The 18438-nt window shown below is 44.5% G+C and overlaps 1 protein-coding gene across 1 annotated transcript in view; it reads right to left on the bottom strand.

The window, feature by feature from the left end:
• DESI2 (desumoylating isopeptidase 2) overlaps positions 1–18127 on the bottom strand; it is a 45929-nt gene extending 27802 nt beyond the window's left edge. Inside the window, exon 1 of the mRNA XM_028111790.2 lies at positions 17849–18127. Coding sequence (XP_027967591.1) covers positions 17849–17890 — 42 coding nt within the window. The 5' untranslated portion in view covers positions 17891–18127. The remainder of the gene's footprint in view (positions 1–17848) is intronic.
• Between the last annotated feature and the right edge of the window lie 311 nt (positions 18128–18438).

Here is an 18438-nt window from a genome sequence, read left to right as displayed (position 1 = left end):
TATTATAGTCGTATATTAAAATGTTACATTATTCTTCTGATAGAGAACTTTCATTAAACTTCATTTCAGTCAGTGATTTGCCTTATCAACTTAATAAAATTTTAGGTTTCCTGTTTGAAAGCAGCAATGACAATAAATGCGATCTCTCCGGTCTGGAACTTAAAACATTTAATATAACCACTTAGGTCCTGGGCCTGACTTCCTTAAAATGATTTCAATATAAAGTGTGATTGTTTCCCCTAAAGATCCTAGAACCAGTGTTCATGCGGATTAAAGCAAGTGTTTTACTTACTTCCCATAAAAAGGTGCTTAGGGAAAAGAGAAGGCATTTCAATTACAGAGTTAAAAATTAAAAATAAACTGTGAGTAGTGGAGGCTGTGGGGTAATTACTAGAGTGCGGACTCATGGAAAACTGTCCTCACTATTCACACTGTTGAACTAGCTCAGGAGGTCTTTTTGATACCACTGGGTTGAGTCCCAGATAATCCTACAGCAAATGCTATTTTATAGTAAATGATATTAAAATGCCATCTATAGAGCCTTAGCATAAGGCTAATCGTAAAGCAGAGTCAATAAAAACGCACTGAATGAGCAGAGATAGGTCTAGTATCTTTTCCAGATGAAATCATACACATCCGGGGCTATCTGTTAATTTGCGTTACGCTGTAAGAAAGATGGCACCACATAGAGATCCTATTCCATTACTATTTCTAAGAAAATGTCCAATCTTTTCATTACCAGAGAATATTATCTAAAATAAGCACATCACTCACTTTCTAGGTCTTAGGGAAAAAAACCTGTATATTACAAAAACATTTTCATTATACCATTATCTATAAGTTGTAGATAATGCTGGGTATTAAGCTGCAATCTCTGGAAGTAATCTCTCCTGATTAGAAGAGATTTGCCAGTATTTTTTCAGTCAGTACTGATTCAAGTTTTGTACATGTTCTGTCAAGTTTATTCTCTTTTTGAGACAATGTAACATACACACGCACTAAAGTTCCGGTAGGGTAATTCCCAGTTGCCTGGGACAGTCCCAGTTCACATTTGTTCACTCTCTTTTATTCTCAAGTCCCAGTTTTGAGAATAAATTTTAAGGTTAGCCCAAGGATGGCCTTCCTAAGGACAGTACTTTGAGATTTAAAAACTCCTAAGCACTGTCCTGGACTCATGAGTGTGAGTACACATACCTATGCACATACGGGATAACCTAAAACCAAGGAAAACGTTGTGCTCTGCATTTCTTATGAAGCTAGTTTCCTCCTCCAATTTTAAAAATAAATCATCGTGCTTCTCAAAGGACCTAATTTTAGGACCCCCCACAAGCTAGGCACAGGATCACTGTGAACTGGTAAGTTATTTAAAGGAGAATAGATTTTTGAAAGTCCAATCACTGGGCAACCAAATGCCCCTTGACTAAATTTAAGACTAAACCTATTTTACAGAACCTACAGTTTGACTCTCCTAGTGATGAGAAATCCACGGGCTGGGTACTTGGGCCCGATACCACCTCTGTACCAGAAAACCAAGTTCTCGGCCAATCGTCCCTATCTGGCGTTTGCTTTGGCTGTGCCTATGGCTGGTGTCAGGTATTTCAGTAAAATCTTAAAACTTCTTGTATGGCCTTCCTGTACTTAACTATCCCCCTGGACTGGGATCTAAACTGGACGAGGCCTGAGACTGAGCCTTCTTGAACACTGGAGGCTCTGTGCTGCCTAGGGCATTGTACTATACCTAGCAGACCGCTCAAATGCTTGATGAATTGAAGCACTGCAGCAAGGAATTTGTAAAGCTTTCCCTTTATCTTGTTTTTAATTGTGGCCCATGGAAAAGAGCATCTCCATTCTTTTACTCACTCAGCACTATTTATTGAACACCTTCTATGTGCCAAGCACTAGCAACATAGAAGCAAACACGATGAAGTTCCCGTTTGCATGGAGCTTGCATTCTTGAGAGGTGTCTTTTAAACTGTAGGTTGCAACCCATTAGAGGACCCAAAATCATTTTGGTGGGTTGCACCAGCATCATGAATGAAATATAATGGAGTAGAACTTGTAAGAGGACATGATCCAGAGCAAGGTTGTTTCCTGAACATTTGCTTTCCGTTATATGTGTGTATAATGATGTTATGTAAAATGTATTTCTGAGTTGGTCCAGGATAAAACTGAGAACCACCGTTCTAGAAGGGTCCCCTGAGGGGTGCCTGGGTGGCTCAGTCATTAAGCGTCTGCCTTCGGCTCGGGTCATGATCCAGGGTCCTGGGATCGAGCCCCGCATCGGGCTCCCTGCTCCGTGGGAAGCCTGCTTCTCCCTCTGCCCCTCCCCCTGCTTGTGTTCCCGCTCTCGCTGTGTCTCTCTGTCAAATAAATAAAAAATTAAAATTAAAAAAAAAGAAGGGTCCCCTGAATTGCACCTCAGTTTAAATCTCATTTAAAATGTTTACTTACAGCAAAGCTATAAATAAAGCGAGTCAGACAACTTTGATTCAGTATGATGTGGGCAAGCCTCCTATGTGTCAGGGACTGCTAGGCGCCGGGGGGTACAAAGATGATTGACTCACAGTCCTTGTCCATGAGGAACCATTAAGAATGTAAACAAACAATCACAACCTAGTCTTTAAACAGAAATATGTGTATATATAGTAAAGTAACTCATTTTTTGAATGCTACCCTACAACGTACTTTCACTTACTCTGTCTTTCATAATGACAAGAGTGCATGTAAGGGGTGCCTGGGTGGCTCAGTCGTTAAGCGTCTGCCTTCGGCTGGGGTCATGATCCCAGGGTCCTGGGATCGAGCCCTGCATTGGGCTCCCTGCTCCGCGGGAAGCCTGCTTCTCCCTCTCCCGCTCCCCCTGCTTGTGTTCCTTCTCTTGCTGTGTCTCTCTCTGTCAAATAAATAAAATCTTAAAAAAAAAAAAAAAGAGTGCATGTAAAATATGTAAATTGCTTTAGGAACGTTCTGGCAAGTCATTTGCCCACGGTCACATGACAAGGGGCTGAAGTGCAAACAGAGCTCGAGTTTCACAGTCTCCACCTAAGGCTTTCCTAACCACAGGGCTCTACCTCAAGCAGATAGTCTCATATGCCCTTGCTTTTCTTTACATGATCTTGAAGCATCCTGACCAACTTCACAGTAAGATGGAGACCATGACTACCAAGTCATCATTTTTCCTAAAGTGTGAAGTTATGGTGACCCCTCATCCACCACTCTACTAAAAAGAAATAGTCGTCACCCAGTCCTTGTCTAAATGCCATATAATGTTCCCAGCCGGTTGCTAATTTAGTAATGTAGAGACCTCCTATTCTGGGAGCTGACCTTCACATCTGAAAGGAGAGGGAAAATCTAGAAGATACGGTCCTTCTGGAAACAAGAACTGCAACTGTACTCCAAGCGGACAACTCTTTTTATACTGTTCAGTTATAAACGAGAGTACATGTAACAGATCATATTGAGAGCTGGTGGAAACAGCTAATGTGTAAAATTCTTTATCTGGTGGTTCCTTTAACTTATTGCTGGACAATGAGCTACAAATCAGAACTACGCTATGGTATACAAACCAGCCTCAGGCTGACTTGTTTATTTTCACAATTTCCATAAATGTTTAAAGACTTAGAAATCAGTTCCATTGAGTTCATCTGGCTGAAAGGCTAATGACCAGCTGTCAACTCCAACACTCAAGGGGGGAAAAAAAGGCTTTCTATAATCAACCCCAGTGTTATGCATATACTACGATGGGAGATTTCAGAGCAAATGTCAAAGATACAACAGCCTGCTTTTAATGCCTCAGTTTGGGCGGCACTTTGTTCCTTGAAGGAGAACACTCCTTGAGATCCAGTGAGGCAACTCCACAGATCAGGTTACTTATGTGTAGCAACTGCACAAAAGATACAGACAGGAGCTAATTTCGCTTCTATAACCGGGCAAACAACGCTAACACACATCTAACACTTTCTAGGGCTTATCACGGGCCAGGTCCCATTCTATGCATTTCACATAAGTCATCTCAAGAGCCGTACAATAACCCTATGAACTGGATACACTACAATTTTCATTTTAGCAAGAAACTCTCTGTTTAGCAAGAAACTTTCCCAGGTCACACAGTTAAAAAGCAGGAGGCGGGATGCAAATCCATGTGGTCTGATTGATTCCAGTCTACACCACGAAGACAAAGAACTGCATACACCACTTATGGTAACAGATTCCAGACGGCAGATGGCAGGCCTGACCAGGGAGGGGATCATGCACGGCTTTTGGCTGTCCCTGCCTTAGCCGTGACTCTGTCACATCGCTACTCCTGTTCCGAACCAGTGCAGGTGTTTGGGGCTCTCCCGCGCCACCTGACAGGCTAGGGTGGTCCGTCAGGACAGCAGAGCAGCAGGTCCCTCGAGGGGGGCAATGGCCATGAACAAGATGACACAGTGGAGAAAGGAACCGTTTCAGGATGACAAGTCCTAGGGGAACGTCAAAAAAGGTTTGTTGCAGTAAGCCCAACAAACCTTTTAAAAGCAATTACAATGCACCAAGTTCTGGGAGTAAGAGTAAGACCCTGTCTCTGCCCGCAAGCTCACTGCAGAGTGAGGAACTTCAACAGGTATGCTGCTGAATTACTGTTCATACCCGCATAAAACAGCAACCGCAATGGATGAAGGGGCCTCAAATACCACTGTTCTGGCTTGCTTGTTAGCCTTTTGAAAGGGACACCCTTCTAAAGAAGTTGATTAAAAAGACACAAACTGGGCACCTGGGTGGCTCAGTCGTTAAGCGTCTGCCTTCAGCTCAGGTCATGATCCCAGGGTCCTGGGATCGAGCCCCACATTGGGCTTCCTGTTCAGCGGCGGGTCTGCTTCTCCCTCCCCCTCTGTGATCTCTCTTGCTCTCACTCGCTCTCAAATAAATAAATAAAAAAGACACAAACCTCCAGCTTGAGAGCATGGTACGTTACGGTGGAAGGCCAGTGGAGAGAATGTTGAAGGAACTCTACTCATTCCCCTCAGTTCAAAAGGAGGACGGGCAGCGCTACTGCAGCATACTCGCATACCGACTGGAAGGACAATTCTGGGCGAGAAGTCCTTGCATGGCATTGCGGGGCTGGGATCCAGGACACAGCGGGGGGTTAAGGACACGGCGACTCCCACTCTGCGTCCAAGAGGCAGGGCGGGGCACACCAGGACAGTAGTGAGGGGAGGATGAGCAGGTTCTCTGCAGGGCTTTTTTTTTTAACTTTATTATGTTAATCACCATACATTACATCATTAGTTTTTGATGTAGTGTTCCATGATTCATTGTTTGCGTATAATACCCAGTGCTCCATTCAGTAAGTGCCCTCTTTAATACCCATCACCATGCTAACCCATCCCCCACCCCCCTCCCCTCTAGAACCCTCAGTTTGTTTCTCAGAGTCCATAGTCTCTGGTTCATCTCCCCCCTCCGCAGTGAGGTCATCAGTGGAGAGTGGGAAATACTGTAGTCTTGGAGAGTGGGAAAGTCAGTTGGCCAGAGAAATCAGGATGTACTGCCAGACAGCATGTAGGGTCCCCCTGGGGTCTGCGGTCAGGATTTTAAAGTGAGATCAGTCAGTATGGTTGTGGGGTTTTCTCTAGGTGCACTCAGCTGCGGAGATGTAGATGGAGAGTTCAATTTAACCATGGTTGCCAGAGGGAACAACTGTAATGGTAGACTACAGAATCTAACTGAGATGAGGGTATAGTAAGGGAGTGGTTATTTTAAGGCACCAGCTCACATGACTTTGGAGGTGCCAAGTGTAAAGATGGCAGGGCCAGCTGGTAGGCTGGAGACCCAGGAAGAGACGATGTGGCAGCTCCTCTGGAGGCCAAATTCCTTCCTCTTTAGGGGACTTCAGTATTTTCTCTTAAGGCCTTCAACTGTTTGGATGAGGCCCACCCATATTATGAAAGATAATCTGCTTTACTCAAAGTCTACTGACTTAAATGAAGAGACTTAAACTACAGAGAACAAACTGAGGGTTGCTGGAGGGGAGATGGGGGGATGGGCTAGACGGGTGTTGGGGATTAAGGAGGGCATTTGTTGTGATGAGCACTGGGTGTTGTATGTAAGTGATGAATCACTAAATTCTCCTGAAATCAACATTACACTATATGTTAACTAACTAGAATTTAAATAAAAACTTAAAGAAAATGTTAATCACATCTGAAAAATGCCTTCACAGCAACATCTAATGTTTGACTAAAACCTGGGGACTAGCCTAGTCAAGGTGACACATAAAATTAACAACCATCACAGAAATAATCACAGATGTAGGGATTTTTTTTTTTTTGCTCCTGCCCACTCATGAGTTCCAGAAAGCAGAGTAGAAGTTAGTTTGGGGGGGGGATGAGATTAGAACAAATTAATAGAGAAACAGCACTTTCCAGGGATGGGAGAAGGAGAAATATAATGTGGTGGTTAAGGGCACAGACTAGTGCCAGAGCTCATGGTTCAAGACTGTGCTCCACCACTTATGGTGTGATTCTGAGCAGGTTCTTCAGCTAAGCCTGTGTAGTCATCTTAAAATGAGATAATAATATGAGGCAAGGGCTCACATGTTGTAATCAAAGTTAGTTCTTATATTATGGGGAGACTCGATATTCTACATCTGTCAATTCTCCCCCAAAATTACTCATAAATTTAATGTCATTGCACTTAAAATTTCAGTGAGTTTGACAAACTGATTTTAAATCTTCTTTGAAAAATTGTCATGTGAGAAACATAAAATTCCAGAAGAGAGTAAGAGACACTTCCATCACCAGTATCAAAACACGCCAGAATACTGCAATTAAACATCTCGTAATGGTGTGGGAAGAGGAAGCTAAGGACATAACTAACCCAGCAAGTCAAGAAATAAGACTTCTAGGGGCACCTGGGTGGCTCAGTCGTTAAGTGTCTGCCTTCGGCTCAGGTCATGGTCCCAGGGTCCTGGGATCGAGCCCCGCATGGGGCTCCCTGCTCCGTGGGAAGCCTGCTTCTCCCTCTCCCACTCCCCCTGCTTGTGTTTCCTCTCTCGCTGTGTCTCTCTCTGTCAAATAAATAAATAAAATCTTAAAAAAAAAAAAAGAAAGAAGACATCTAGATCCATGATAACTAAGTATAAGATGAATGAGGTATGTGCCTCCAATTAGCATGGGAACCATGGATAATTCAATCAACAGTGTGGGGATAATTGGTTTTCTACTTGGGAATAAACATGGAGACTATTTCTATAATTTCAGGCCAGGGAAAACCTTTCCAGGGCTGACAGAAACCAGAAAGGTCATAAAACAAAACAGTTTCGACCATGTGTGATTTAAAATTTCTGTAAGGCAAAAGACACCCTAAATATACTTAAGAAACTTAACAAGGGATTTAATTTATTTACAGGTCATTTCATGATTTTTGTATTTGGTCCTACTTGTCTTCATTCCACGTTTTTTTGTTTTCTCTCTTACATTGTATGAACTGTGTTCTCTCTGTTTCCCCTCCAGATCCAACTTTATCCCAACAATACTTATGTTTATATGACAAAAACTTTACACAAACAATTTTCCAATACCAACCCAAACCAACTGCATGTGCTGACTTACCTCCTCCCTCTCACCCAAGATTTAGTCAATATAATTTGAGACTTAATCTTCTTAACATCATGTTCATTCTCTGTGAAGAGTAATTCTGGACACTGGCATTGGAACCATATATATATATGTAATAGGAGACAGCTTTGCTAAATGAGAAGTGGAGCCCATAGCCTCTTCTCTTACCCTGCTCACTCCATTCTTAAGGGCTGAGTCATTTTTCAGCTCCCCAAAAGGTGCCTGATACTCTCTAGGTCCTTTTGCACGAGTGACAACTTGAGAAGCCATAGCATTCAGACAGAAATGTTTTCCCTTTCAATACTCTGTAGATAATGCTCCATTTTATTTAGGATTTGGTGTCATGAAAAAGTCTGAAGTTAGCCTGATTTTGTCCCCTGCAGTAACTTTTTTTGCCTGTGTGTATTTGTAGGACCTTCTACTTTATCCTTAACATTTAAAAGTTAAACCAGGCTTTGGTTCCTAACTCTTTTTTGTCTTAAAAAATTTTTTTTTACTTACATTCAATTTAGTTAACATACAGTGTATTATCAGTTTCAGGGTAGAGTTTAGTGATTTATCAGTTGCACAGAGCACACCCAGTGCTCATTCCATCAAGTGCCCTCCCTTATGGCCATCACCCAGATACCCCATCCACCCCCCCCCCCCGCCAGCCACAACCCTCAGTTTGTTTCCTAGAGTTAAGAGTCTCTCACAGTTTGTCTCCCCGTCTTTATCTTATTTTCCCTTCCCTTCCCCTGTATTCACCTGTTTTGTTTCTCAAATTCCACGAATGTTCCTAACTTTTAGGAAATTCTGCCTAGGACTTGATCCTCTTGGAGACTGACGTTGACCCTTCTACTCAGAGTTCTCAGAGATTTTCTAAATCTTGCTATTTTCTCCTTAGTTTTCAATTAGGCAATGTTGCTCTTCAGCTTTGTGGAAACTATCCCCATCTCAGCCTGTTCCTTCTTTGGTATCGCCTCCTCTATTTTCAACGATCCTCATGAACCTGAGAACATCAATCAGAAACTCCCCTCAAAACCTCTCTTGCTTCTTACATTTACTAGGAGGCATGTGGCCTGACTTACCCTTTGTACTTGCGTACCCTCTGCCTGGAACATTCTCTCCCAACATAGCCACATGGTGTACCCCTTCACCTTTCAGGAATGCCTTCTTTGGTGAGGCCTTTCTTGACCACTCTATTGGAAACTGGAGTAGAAACTACACTACACCATCCTGACCTACACTCTCCTACCCCTCCTCTGTTTCATTTTTCCTCTTTAGCCGTACTGCCACTTAATATACCATATTATTTTTTACTCATGTCCAGTATTTTTGCTATATGCAGCTTGGCCATAGATATTTTTGCCACAAACATTTCTGCTGCATAACCAGTTGGCTGTAAGAAAATTTTGCCTTAAAGATAAAATAACTGGATGACAATCTGGCTTCATTTCTAAGGACGAATCAACTGCCCTCAGTGGGGTTAACGTACCAAGGCTAGTTGTCAGTTATTTTTCTATTAATAAAGCTCCCATTTTTATGTTATATAAATCTTAGCTAGCGATCTCTACACTGACAGGTAGACATGGCGGTCTTAAAACAGTGGATTGTAACAACTATATATATTGACCTGATAAAAAATAGTGATGGAACCTACTGGAAGTGTGAAATAAAGAGTGTAAAGCCATACTGCATACTGTACTGTTCTAGAACATGAGAACATAGTAGTTACAGTGAGAACAAAGCTCAGTCACAAATGCATTACAGCATTAGCACTTCTTCAGCACTTCCCACAGAACTCTGGAATGTCTGTCAATGAACATGTGACAACATGCCAAGAAAAAAAAAACAGCAGCGTAGGAGGCTTGCACAATGCAATGCAAAGCTCAGTTCCAAATATGCATCCTGCTATTTGGAAACTGATATCTCTCCTAATGGAGAAAGAAACTTTAGTGAAAGAAGCAAAACTGTGATGCTGAATAAGATGAATCAACAGGCCAAAAAAAGAAAAAAAAAGTATACTACTACAAATGAAAGACTTCGAAGACGAGTGCCTGGTACAATCCACAAAATCAAATCAGTTGTTTGCACAATAGTTCCATGAGTCCACATGCGTTTTAAATACATTCAAATATGTTGTATTTCACAATAAAGTCTTTTAGTTTTGTTACTCATTTTTCACGATTATGTCCTTTCAAATGAAAGTCCCTCTTTTATTTTTTTGTGATTTTTTAAATAGCAAATTGCCTTACAGTCAATTACTTTTGCGGCAAAAATGTTTGCAGCAAAGATGTCTGTGGCAAAGATGTTTATGGGGCAATGACCTAGAATCATATTTTACTTACTTTTTAAATTTATTGTTAGTAGATGGCTCAGATATATGGGCTTGGAATTAACCTATTTAACTATTTGCATATATTAACTGTTTGCATTTTCTGGATAAAATTTTCAAAGAGCGAAAAACCAAACAAACCCATTTCATGGGGAAGAAAAGAATACAGAAATAGGAAAGATGCCAATTCTTCCCAAGTTACTTTAAACTGCACAAGAACCAGTGTAATTCCAATTAAAGCAACAACAACAATTTACAGACTATTGGGTGTACATCCAAAAGAACTGAAAGCAGGGACTTGAATAGATATTTGTACACTTATGTTCACCAGAGTATTACTCCCAATCGCCAAAAGGTGGGAGCAACCCAGATGTCCACTGACACATGAATGGATAAACAAAATGTGGTGTGTACATATGTATACAGCAAAACACTATCCAGCTGTAAAAAGGAAGGGACCTCTGACATGTGCTAGAACATGCATAAACCTTGGACAAACTATGCAAAGGGAAATAAGTCAGTTAAAAGAGACAATTACTACTGGATTTCACTTCTACGAGGTATCTAGCCAAATTCATACACAGAAAAGAGAATGGCAGTAACTAGGGGGCAGAGGGGAAGGAGGTTTAGTGAATACAGAGTTTTTAGTTTTGCAAGATGAAAATGTCCTGGAGATTGGCTGCACAGCACTGAATATACACTACTGAACTATACAGCCATAAATGGTTAAGGCCGTAACTTCTATGTGTATTTTAACACAATAAAAAAAAAAAAGTGACAATGTATGGAATTTGTCAGAGAGCCTAGAAAAGGAAATGAGTAATAGCCAAAAAAAACAAAAAAAACAAAAACAAAACAAAAAAAACCTTGGGAAAAAGAATGAAAGGAAACTGGCCCAGCCATATACTAAGATATGCTGTGAAATTATCATAATTAAAATAGTAAAGAGACCCACCAATTCTGTACGGGCAAAAATTTAGTGTTATGACAAGGATGACATCATAATTTAGTGAGCAAAGACTTTTATTTCAAATAATGTGGGGTCAATTAGTTTTTAAGTTGTTGTTTTGGGGGCTGGTCACAGTCATATACCCAAACCCATTTCAGATTAGTTGAAACTTAAAGTTATTTTCATGTATCTCACTTCCCTTTATTATTTTTCTCCCTTTCTTATGGCTTAAGATTATTTATTTTGGCCATCTTCCCTTTACATTCTATTCACCAACTGGGTGACACTTGAACAATGTTGCTGCTTTGGAATGTAAATAATCGTGTAGAAAATCAGTCAACAAATGAAAAGTAAATGTATGTCCTGTTTTAAAAGATCTATTTAGTGGAAGAATTCACCTAAAATAGTAGGCTCTCCTTGGTATTTAATATTATTTAATTTACAAGTTTCACTAAATTCTATCCTGTTAACTTTATCATAGATGTGACGTCGGAGTGGATAATATACCACCACAGTTTGAAGGGCTTGTAGTCACCAACATGCTTGGACCTTTAACATCTGAGTATGAGCCACTCATAAAAGGTTTCCATGCTTTATTTTTAAATTTTATTTATTTAAGTAATTCCTACACCCCACGCAGGGCTTGAACTCCCGACCCTGAGAGCAAGTAGTCACACGCTCCTCTGACTGAGCCAGCCAGGCACCCCTCCACGCTTTATTTTTTGAACACTTCAAATTTTCCACTTGAAGTTACTGAGTTAATACTTATTCCATGCCAAGTCAAAGGACTGCTGAAAGGTACTTCTGGGTTTACAAAATACCTTTCATAGATGGTGTGACAGGGAAAATGACTCCGTGAGGTGTCTACACCCTAGTTTCCAGAACTTGTGAATAAGTTAATGTGAATCATGGTAAAGGGTCTTTGCAGATGTAATTTAAGATAGAGACACTTGAAGACAGGGAGATTACCCTGGCATATCCTCATGGGTCCTCTTTAATGACCTGAGCTATTAAAAGCGGAGAAGTCTCTCTGGATGGAGGTAGAAGAGATGCAGCAGAAGGGAGGTCAGAGACATCTGAGGTGAGAGGGGGACTCCCAGGCATCACTGCTGGTTTGAAGACCCAGGAGGCAAGAGGCTTTAAGCAGCTGAGAAGGGCTCCCCGCTGACAGCCAGCAAGGAATGGGACCACAGCCCTACAACCACAAGCAACTGAATTCTGGCAACCACCTGGATGAGCCCGGGGGCAGGTCTGCCCCCGTGCCGAGGCCGGCTGACAGCGACTTCGGGGATTTCAGCCTGGTGAGACCCGAAGCAGAGTGACCCACACAAGTGTGAGATACTCAATCTGCCTTGTTTTAAACTGCTAAATTTTTGGCATTTTGTTATTGCAGCAATAGAAAACAAATACACAGACTGAATTCTTCTCTCATATGTAGTAAACGAGAAAAAAGAAAAGATAGTGCTACGGGTAACGTAGGAGGGCAGATTTAGGACTGTCCTTTTCTCAGCTAGACTCACGGACTCACAGCTTCTATGTCCAGGAGTGAAGGGCACTGGCCGAGGCAGCAGAGGAACTTAAGGAACAAGGACAGGAAGATGAGTTCCCAGTAACTGGTTAATCTATGTTACGGTTCTGACAATGTTTTCAGAAAGATGATCTTCCAAGGAGTGACTACTTGTTCTTGGTTTGTCCCTTAGAGTTGTAAAATGACCGTCCCAGCAGCAAACACAGTGGCCTCACCCAGCAGCGCGGGAAGGAAGAGAGGCGAGTAGGGCCAACTTCACAAAATAAACAGATTAAGACTATTTCCTCAGTCTAGGCCCACAGCGTTTAAAAAAAAGTAAAAAACTATGTCAAAGAAGAATATTTTGGTATTTTTCCTATCCCCTTCCCATGATCCTCCCCACTTCATTTAATCATCCTGTTACAATAACCAAAGCTAAAATCCAGTAACATACTAAGTAAAAGTAGGGGAACCAATACAGAAATAGGTATCAGGCCCAAAGAGAAGGGATATCTTCAGACGTTGGTGTGCTATTTTTAAGCACTGGCACCATTCCTAACAAAACCGCCTCTTAAATTCCTGTCCATTTGGTAAATGTTTATAGAACACATCCTCATGACGGGTCCTGTTCTAGATGCTGCTGTCAAGGAACCTGGTCCAGTGGGAAGCACGGAACTCTTAACACGCGCACTGCGAGGTGTGCAGAAAGGACGAGGGCACAGGAGGTCACTCAAGTCTCACGACTGCGGGCTAAGCTACAGGCAGGAGACGCGGGGGTGGGCGGGGCAGCTGACCAATGCTGGAACAGGACATTTCTCGGTGAGACCAGCATGAGTGAAGATACGGGCCGTGAGCTACTACAGGAGACCCTGTTCACATAATTAAACAATCCCCTCGTGTGAGCATAAAGTGTGTATGCTGGGGTGGGAAGCAGCGGGGGACTCTCAGGAGGTGGGCCTCTAAGGGTCAGGTAGGGGTCACATCATAAAGGGCATTAGCCTCTATCCTGCAGGTGAAGGTGAACGTGAAGCCGAGGAATGGCACAATCATTCACATGTCCGGAGATTACTTTGGTGACAGAGGGGGAGATGGCTTCAAATGAAGTAAGCCCAGAGCCTGAAACCAGGAGAAGGCTATTATACAAACAGATAACGAGGACCCAAACTTGAGAAGCAACAGTGGAAATGAGCATAAGGTACCCAATTTAAGCAACACGCAGAAGGTAAAATATGTGACAGGCATCACAGGCTCCCGGCTAAGTGCCATTTCCAACTCCCTGCCTTCCCTGCCACAGCTCACCGCGCAGGCCAGGAAAGCCAGCCAGCCACTCCCCTGGCTTCATCAGCTACAGGTGAGCCCGATCCAGACCCTTCCTCGGGAGGGGAGGGTGGCTCTGGCAAAGACTCTCCTATGAAAAGGAGAAAAAGGCCCTACTCGCCTCTGTCTTCCTTCACATCCTGCTGGAGGACAATTCTGTTTAGCGCCGGGACGGTCATTTTATAACCAGGAGAGGACAAAGCAGAACAAAAGCCAGCAGGGTGGGGAGAGACAGCAGAGTGGAAGGACGGAAAGTCTCGGTCCTTGATGAGCCCCCACTGAGCTGCTGAACTAGCCCAGGGATGCTTTATCTCTGGACTCAAGAGAAGTATCCTTCCAGCTTAAGCTACTGATGGTCAAGCTATTCCTTTCAGACAGAATCAACCAAACGACAAGAGACAGGGCCTGGTGACTGGACTCTGATGGGCTCGTAATAAAGAAGAATCAGTAGTTTTACTCCCCGCATTCTAGTTTGGGAAACTAGGCAGAAGATTATCAAGACAAAATTATGACCCAAGAGTGGGGGTGGGGGGTGTTCGGTGGAGCAAAGGGCGAGGTCTGAGCTGGGGAGAGAGTCTGTCCCTGGACATGTTGATTTAGGGGAAGAGTATATTTAGATGCGTCTGGAACTCACTTAAGAAGTCTGAATTAGATACACAGAAGTGTGCGAAGTCGGGTCCTCTCACACGTGTGTGCCCTCACATGCTCTTAGGGGACTTGGACTGAAGCAGGATGGTCAAAAGAAGTCCGGGCCCAAACTTCCTTATTTGAAGAGTCTTAGCGGTTTTTTTCTATTAAGGCTCTGAAGATGTACAGACACTATTTGAAAACAGGAAGAAAGCTGCTTACTGATGAATCCAAATACTATCGTGCTGCTGCATATTTGTATTTTTATAAAAATTCATTAGTAGCCAAGATGATCTGAAACGGCACAAACTCTGGGTCTCTGGCAAATGAAGCCCTTGTGTGAGAGCGCCTACACCAGAGACTGTCCCGGCACCTGAAACTCAGCTGAATCACCTGCTTGACGTCTGCCAGTAAACTAGGAATATGTGAATAACCTCATTCCAGGACCCGGAAACAACCCAGGACATGTTTTATTGGTGGTAGATTACCCCCAAGTACAAAGAGGAACATAATCACTGAGAAGGTAGCAAGCAATAATTTAGCAGCACTTTATAAGATTAAGTAACCTTTTAAGGATTATGCTATCCCTCCGTGAGAAGACGCTAATACAGATGACCCCGGTACGATTTCTCCCTTACGTGCGGCAGCTATGGAAGAACAGAAATGATCAGAAATTCCCCGTCTAGGGAACAGGAAAACTGCAGTCCGAGCTGGAGCAGGTGACAGTCTCCCGGAGAGAGACACAAGGATGCACGGAAAGGGCATCACTACAAACAGTGATTATCAAGTGCAAACCAAAGGTTGACTGTGATGTTTGCAAAGTCTGGACTGGACGGACTCTGCTAGACAAGGCCCGTACAGACAAGAGCAACGCCCATCAAAGGCATCTGTGATGCACACGCCGTACAATCAAAGATAAAAGAGATGTGACCTTGACATCAAGCAAAACTGTTTTAAAACCAATACAACTTGAGAAAAAGCAGTATAAAAGATACGATCTTGTACCTCAACACACTGGTCTTAATTCAAGAACATAACTCTGATCACCCTGCTCCCTACAACGAAAACTTGAGATGGTCCCCCTGGTTCAGAGACCAGCTCCCCGCCCCCACCCCCGGCCCTTGTCCCAGCCCCAACCTAATAAAGTTCTAAGCAAACTTTCCGGTTGTCTCTTTCATGCAGGCTACATGCGTTATACTGGACCAGCTGATGTTTCCCAGTCCCACCTGCACTCTCCTCCTGCACACACTGTTCCCGAAGACTGTTCTCTGCCTGTAGAGGTCCCTGCACCTCTCAGCAATCCCTGATCCCACCACATGTGGTCTCCCCCTTTACCTACTCTTCTGTCATTCCATTACCCAAATCCTGCTACTTTGTTTTGAATTGTTACTACTGTTGTACCTCCCCTATGATATTCTAAATTCCTCAAAGAAGAAAGGATAACTCATTCATTTTTGTGACTTCTACAAGGTCATAATGAAGTAACTGCAGGTTGCTGAGTTAGTGACACAAAACAGCCACAGCCTGAGAGCCCTCAAAGAACATGCAAGGGCAAATTTGTCAGAAGTCTAATATTTCAACTATTTACCATTCTGATAGACATTCATATGCTCCTTCTTCTCCTACTGCTAGGAAGCAGTTTATAAGAAACACAGAAATTATCCAGTAGAGGAGATAATGAATCAGACTGCAGTCTAGAAATTCTAGATCCTATTTTTAGTTATCTGGGCAGGTTTAATTCACCCCTTTCTCTACCTGCCTCTTCCGTAAGTACCTACTTTACAAAAATGATGTAAGGAATGAGATCTTTATTAAACAAGTTTATATTTTTAACATCTTTCTGAATACTCCCTTTGAAATATACTGGTTTAAATATCACCTCTAGCTTTTCCTACAGTTACCACGATTAACAATGATTTTTGTGATTCATAGAGTACCTAAAGTGTAAGGAAGCCCATTATATGCCAAAGAACGCACTGGCATTTTTATTTAAAAAGCCAAACTTCTCTCTACCTCTACTTTCAGATTTCTTTTAGTCTACGACCCTCTGGCCATTGCATAATCCTAATTTATAAAGGGGTTTAATAATCCAGAAGAAAAAAACGTACTGTGCTCTCAAAAGCAGAATATATGCCGTGAGATGTTTTGTAATTGTCTTCATGAATAAACAAGAAACCAAATGCAGATCACTGGGGTGGGGGTAGGCAATGAAACAGTAAAAAGGCAATAAAAAGTCTTGAACAATAAAGATATCCAGTACCATAAAAAGCTGACATCTAGAGAATGATTTCTAACCAGTGACATAGGCCAAAGACCTCACCAAGTGCCCTGCTTTCCTAGGCCCTTGAGTTCTACTCTATTTTTTCCTCCATGTTTCACTTTCTTCAGTATGTTAATCCATCTCCTTCCACCTCCAAACCCCGACCTCACTCAACTTGAGACCTCACCTCAAGTCCCGGGCAGTCTATCTCATCCTGATATAATTCCCAGATTAGGGCACGAGAGTTCCTTTCTACCCAAGAAGTTACACTGTAGATTTAGAAATGCATACACAATGCCAGGGAATAAAAAGTTTCGATCTGCGAGTGAGAACCATGACTCCTGACACCTAGCATTTCAGCTCTTCTGCATCTTTAAGCCAGCAAAAATAATGAGGAGGACTTCTTCATCTGCCAAGAGATTTCACACATCGAAGGCAGAAGTAACTCCTTCACAAAACAAAACGCATCAACGGAAAGCAAACAAACCCAAGCACGCATCTTAACTGCAACGCTAATCCTCTACCGGGGACTTCAATTGCAATTATACGGCAGATCAATCCTTGGACTCGGTTCTGTGTGCTTGCAGTACTCCAAAGTTAGATGACCTCATAAACAAGTTCTCGCCTTCCCTCTCCTGCGGTCACGTCAGATACCTGTTGCATCACCTGGAAAGTGGTCTTCAGAGGCTAGCAGAGGAGCCCCACCAGGATCTCCAGAGAACTCAGCTAGGCTTACTAAACTGGAGCCTCGTTCACGTTAATGAGGTTGCCTTGGAGGCAAAGGGGTGCTGGCTCCCGTTCACCTTGGACGAGATTCTAGCGCAGGCACCGACAGCTGTGACTTTCGGGACTTGGAAGGGCTTGGGAGTTTCTGAAGACTCGGGCAGGAAGAGGTGTGCGGCTGGCAGAAGCGGCAGAGCGGGGAGAACCGGCGCTCGGGGTCCGGGCGGCCGGGAGTGGGCGGTCGGACCCGCGACGGGAGCTTCGCCCAAAGGACGCCGCTCGGCCGCCGAGGTGTCGGGCCCGGCGCGGGCTCCGGGCCGCGCAGGGGGCAACGCCGAGGCTCCAGCCGCCCCGAGCCCGGGCCAGAGCCCTCGGGCGGACTGGGCAGCGCTGCCCGCCCGCCGACGTGCGCGAGGATTCAAACAGCCTCCTACTCCCCTCCCCCACCCCGAGGACTAAGCTGGAGGCGGAGGCGCGAGGCAGGAAGCGCAGGGGCTGGGGACCCGGGTCCGAGCCCCGCGCCGAGCGGCGGGAGGCTGCCGGCCTGGGCCGCACTCACCATGTCGTACACGTTGAGCACCACTAACTGGTTAGCCCCCATCCTCCTCCCCGCGGCCGCCGCCTCGTCCTCCAGCCGCTCCGTCTCCGCGGGGCCGAGGCCGCTCCCACCCCCGCGGGCACTTCAGCGGGCCAGAGCCGGGCACTAAGCGCACAGCCCGGCCCGCGGCAGCCTGCGCGGGAGCATCGGGGAGCCGGGCCGCTCCCGGGCGCAGCCCACAGGACCCTCTGCGCCGACGGGGCCGGACCGCTGGCGGGCCCGCTCCGGCTCAGGCACCTCCCCTCGGCGGCGGACACGTGGGGAAAGGCGGGGCCTGAGCGGGGAGGGGGGCGGGCGCCAGGCGCCCCGGGGGCGGGGCCGGCCCGGCGCGGGGGCTGAGCCCGCCTGCGCTCTGGCTCCGCGCGGCCGCACCTCGGGACCTAAAATGGCGCCTCTCCACGCTGGAGGAGTGGAGTCCCAGAAAGACTACAGTTCCCGGCTTGCAGTGAGGACTCCCCGGTTCGCCCCTCGAAGCGCAGAGGCCGAGTCTCCACGACTACGGCTCCCAGCATGCCGCGGGGGCCCCGTTCTTTACAGCACCAGGCCTCCCC

This window comes from Eumetopias jubatus, unplaced genomic scaffold, assembly GCF_037043125.1.
Source record: "Eumetopias jubatus isolate StellerSeaLion01/CBP00866 unplaced genomic scaffold, mEumJub1_p1.0 scaffold_12, whole genome shotgun sequence".
NCBI lineage: Eukaryota > Metazoa > Chordata > Mammalia > Carnivora > Otariidae > Eumetopias > Eumetopias jubatus.
The sequence above is the reverse complement of the archived record's forward strand: the minus strand, read 5'-3'. Positions and strand labels throughout refer to the sequence as shown.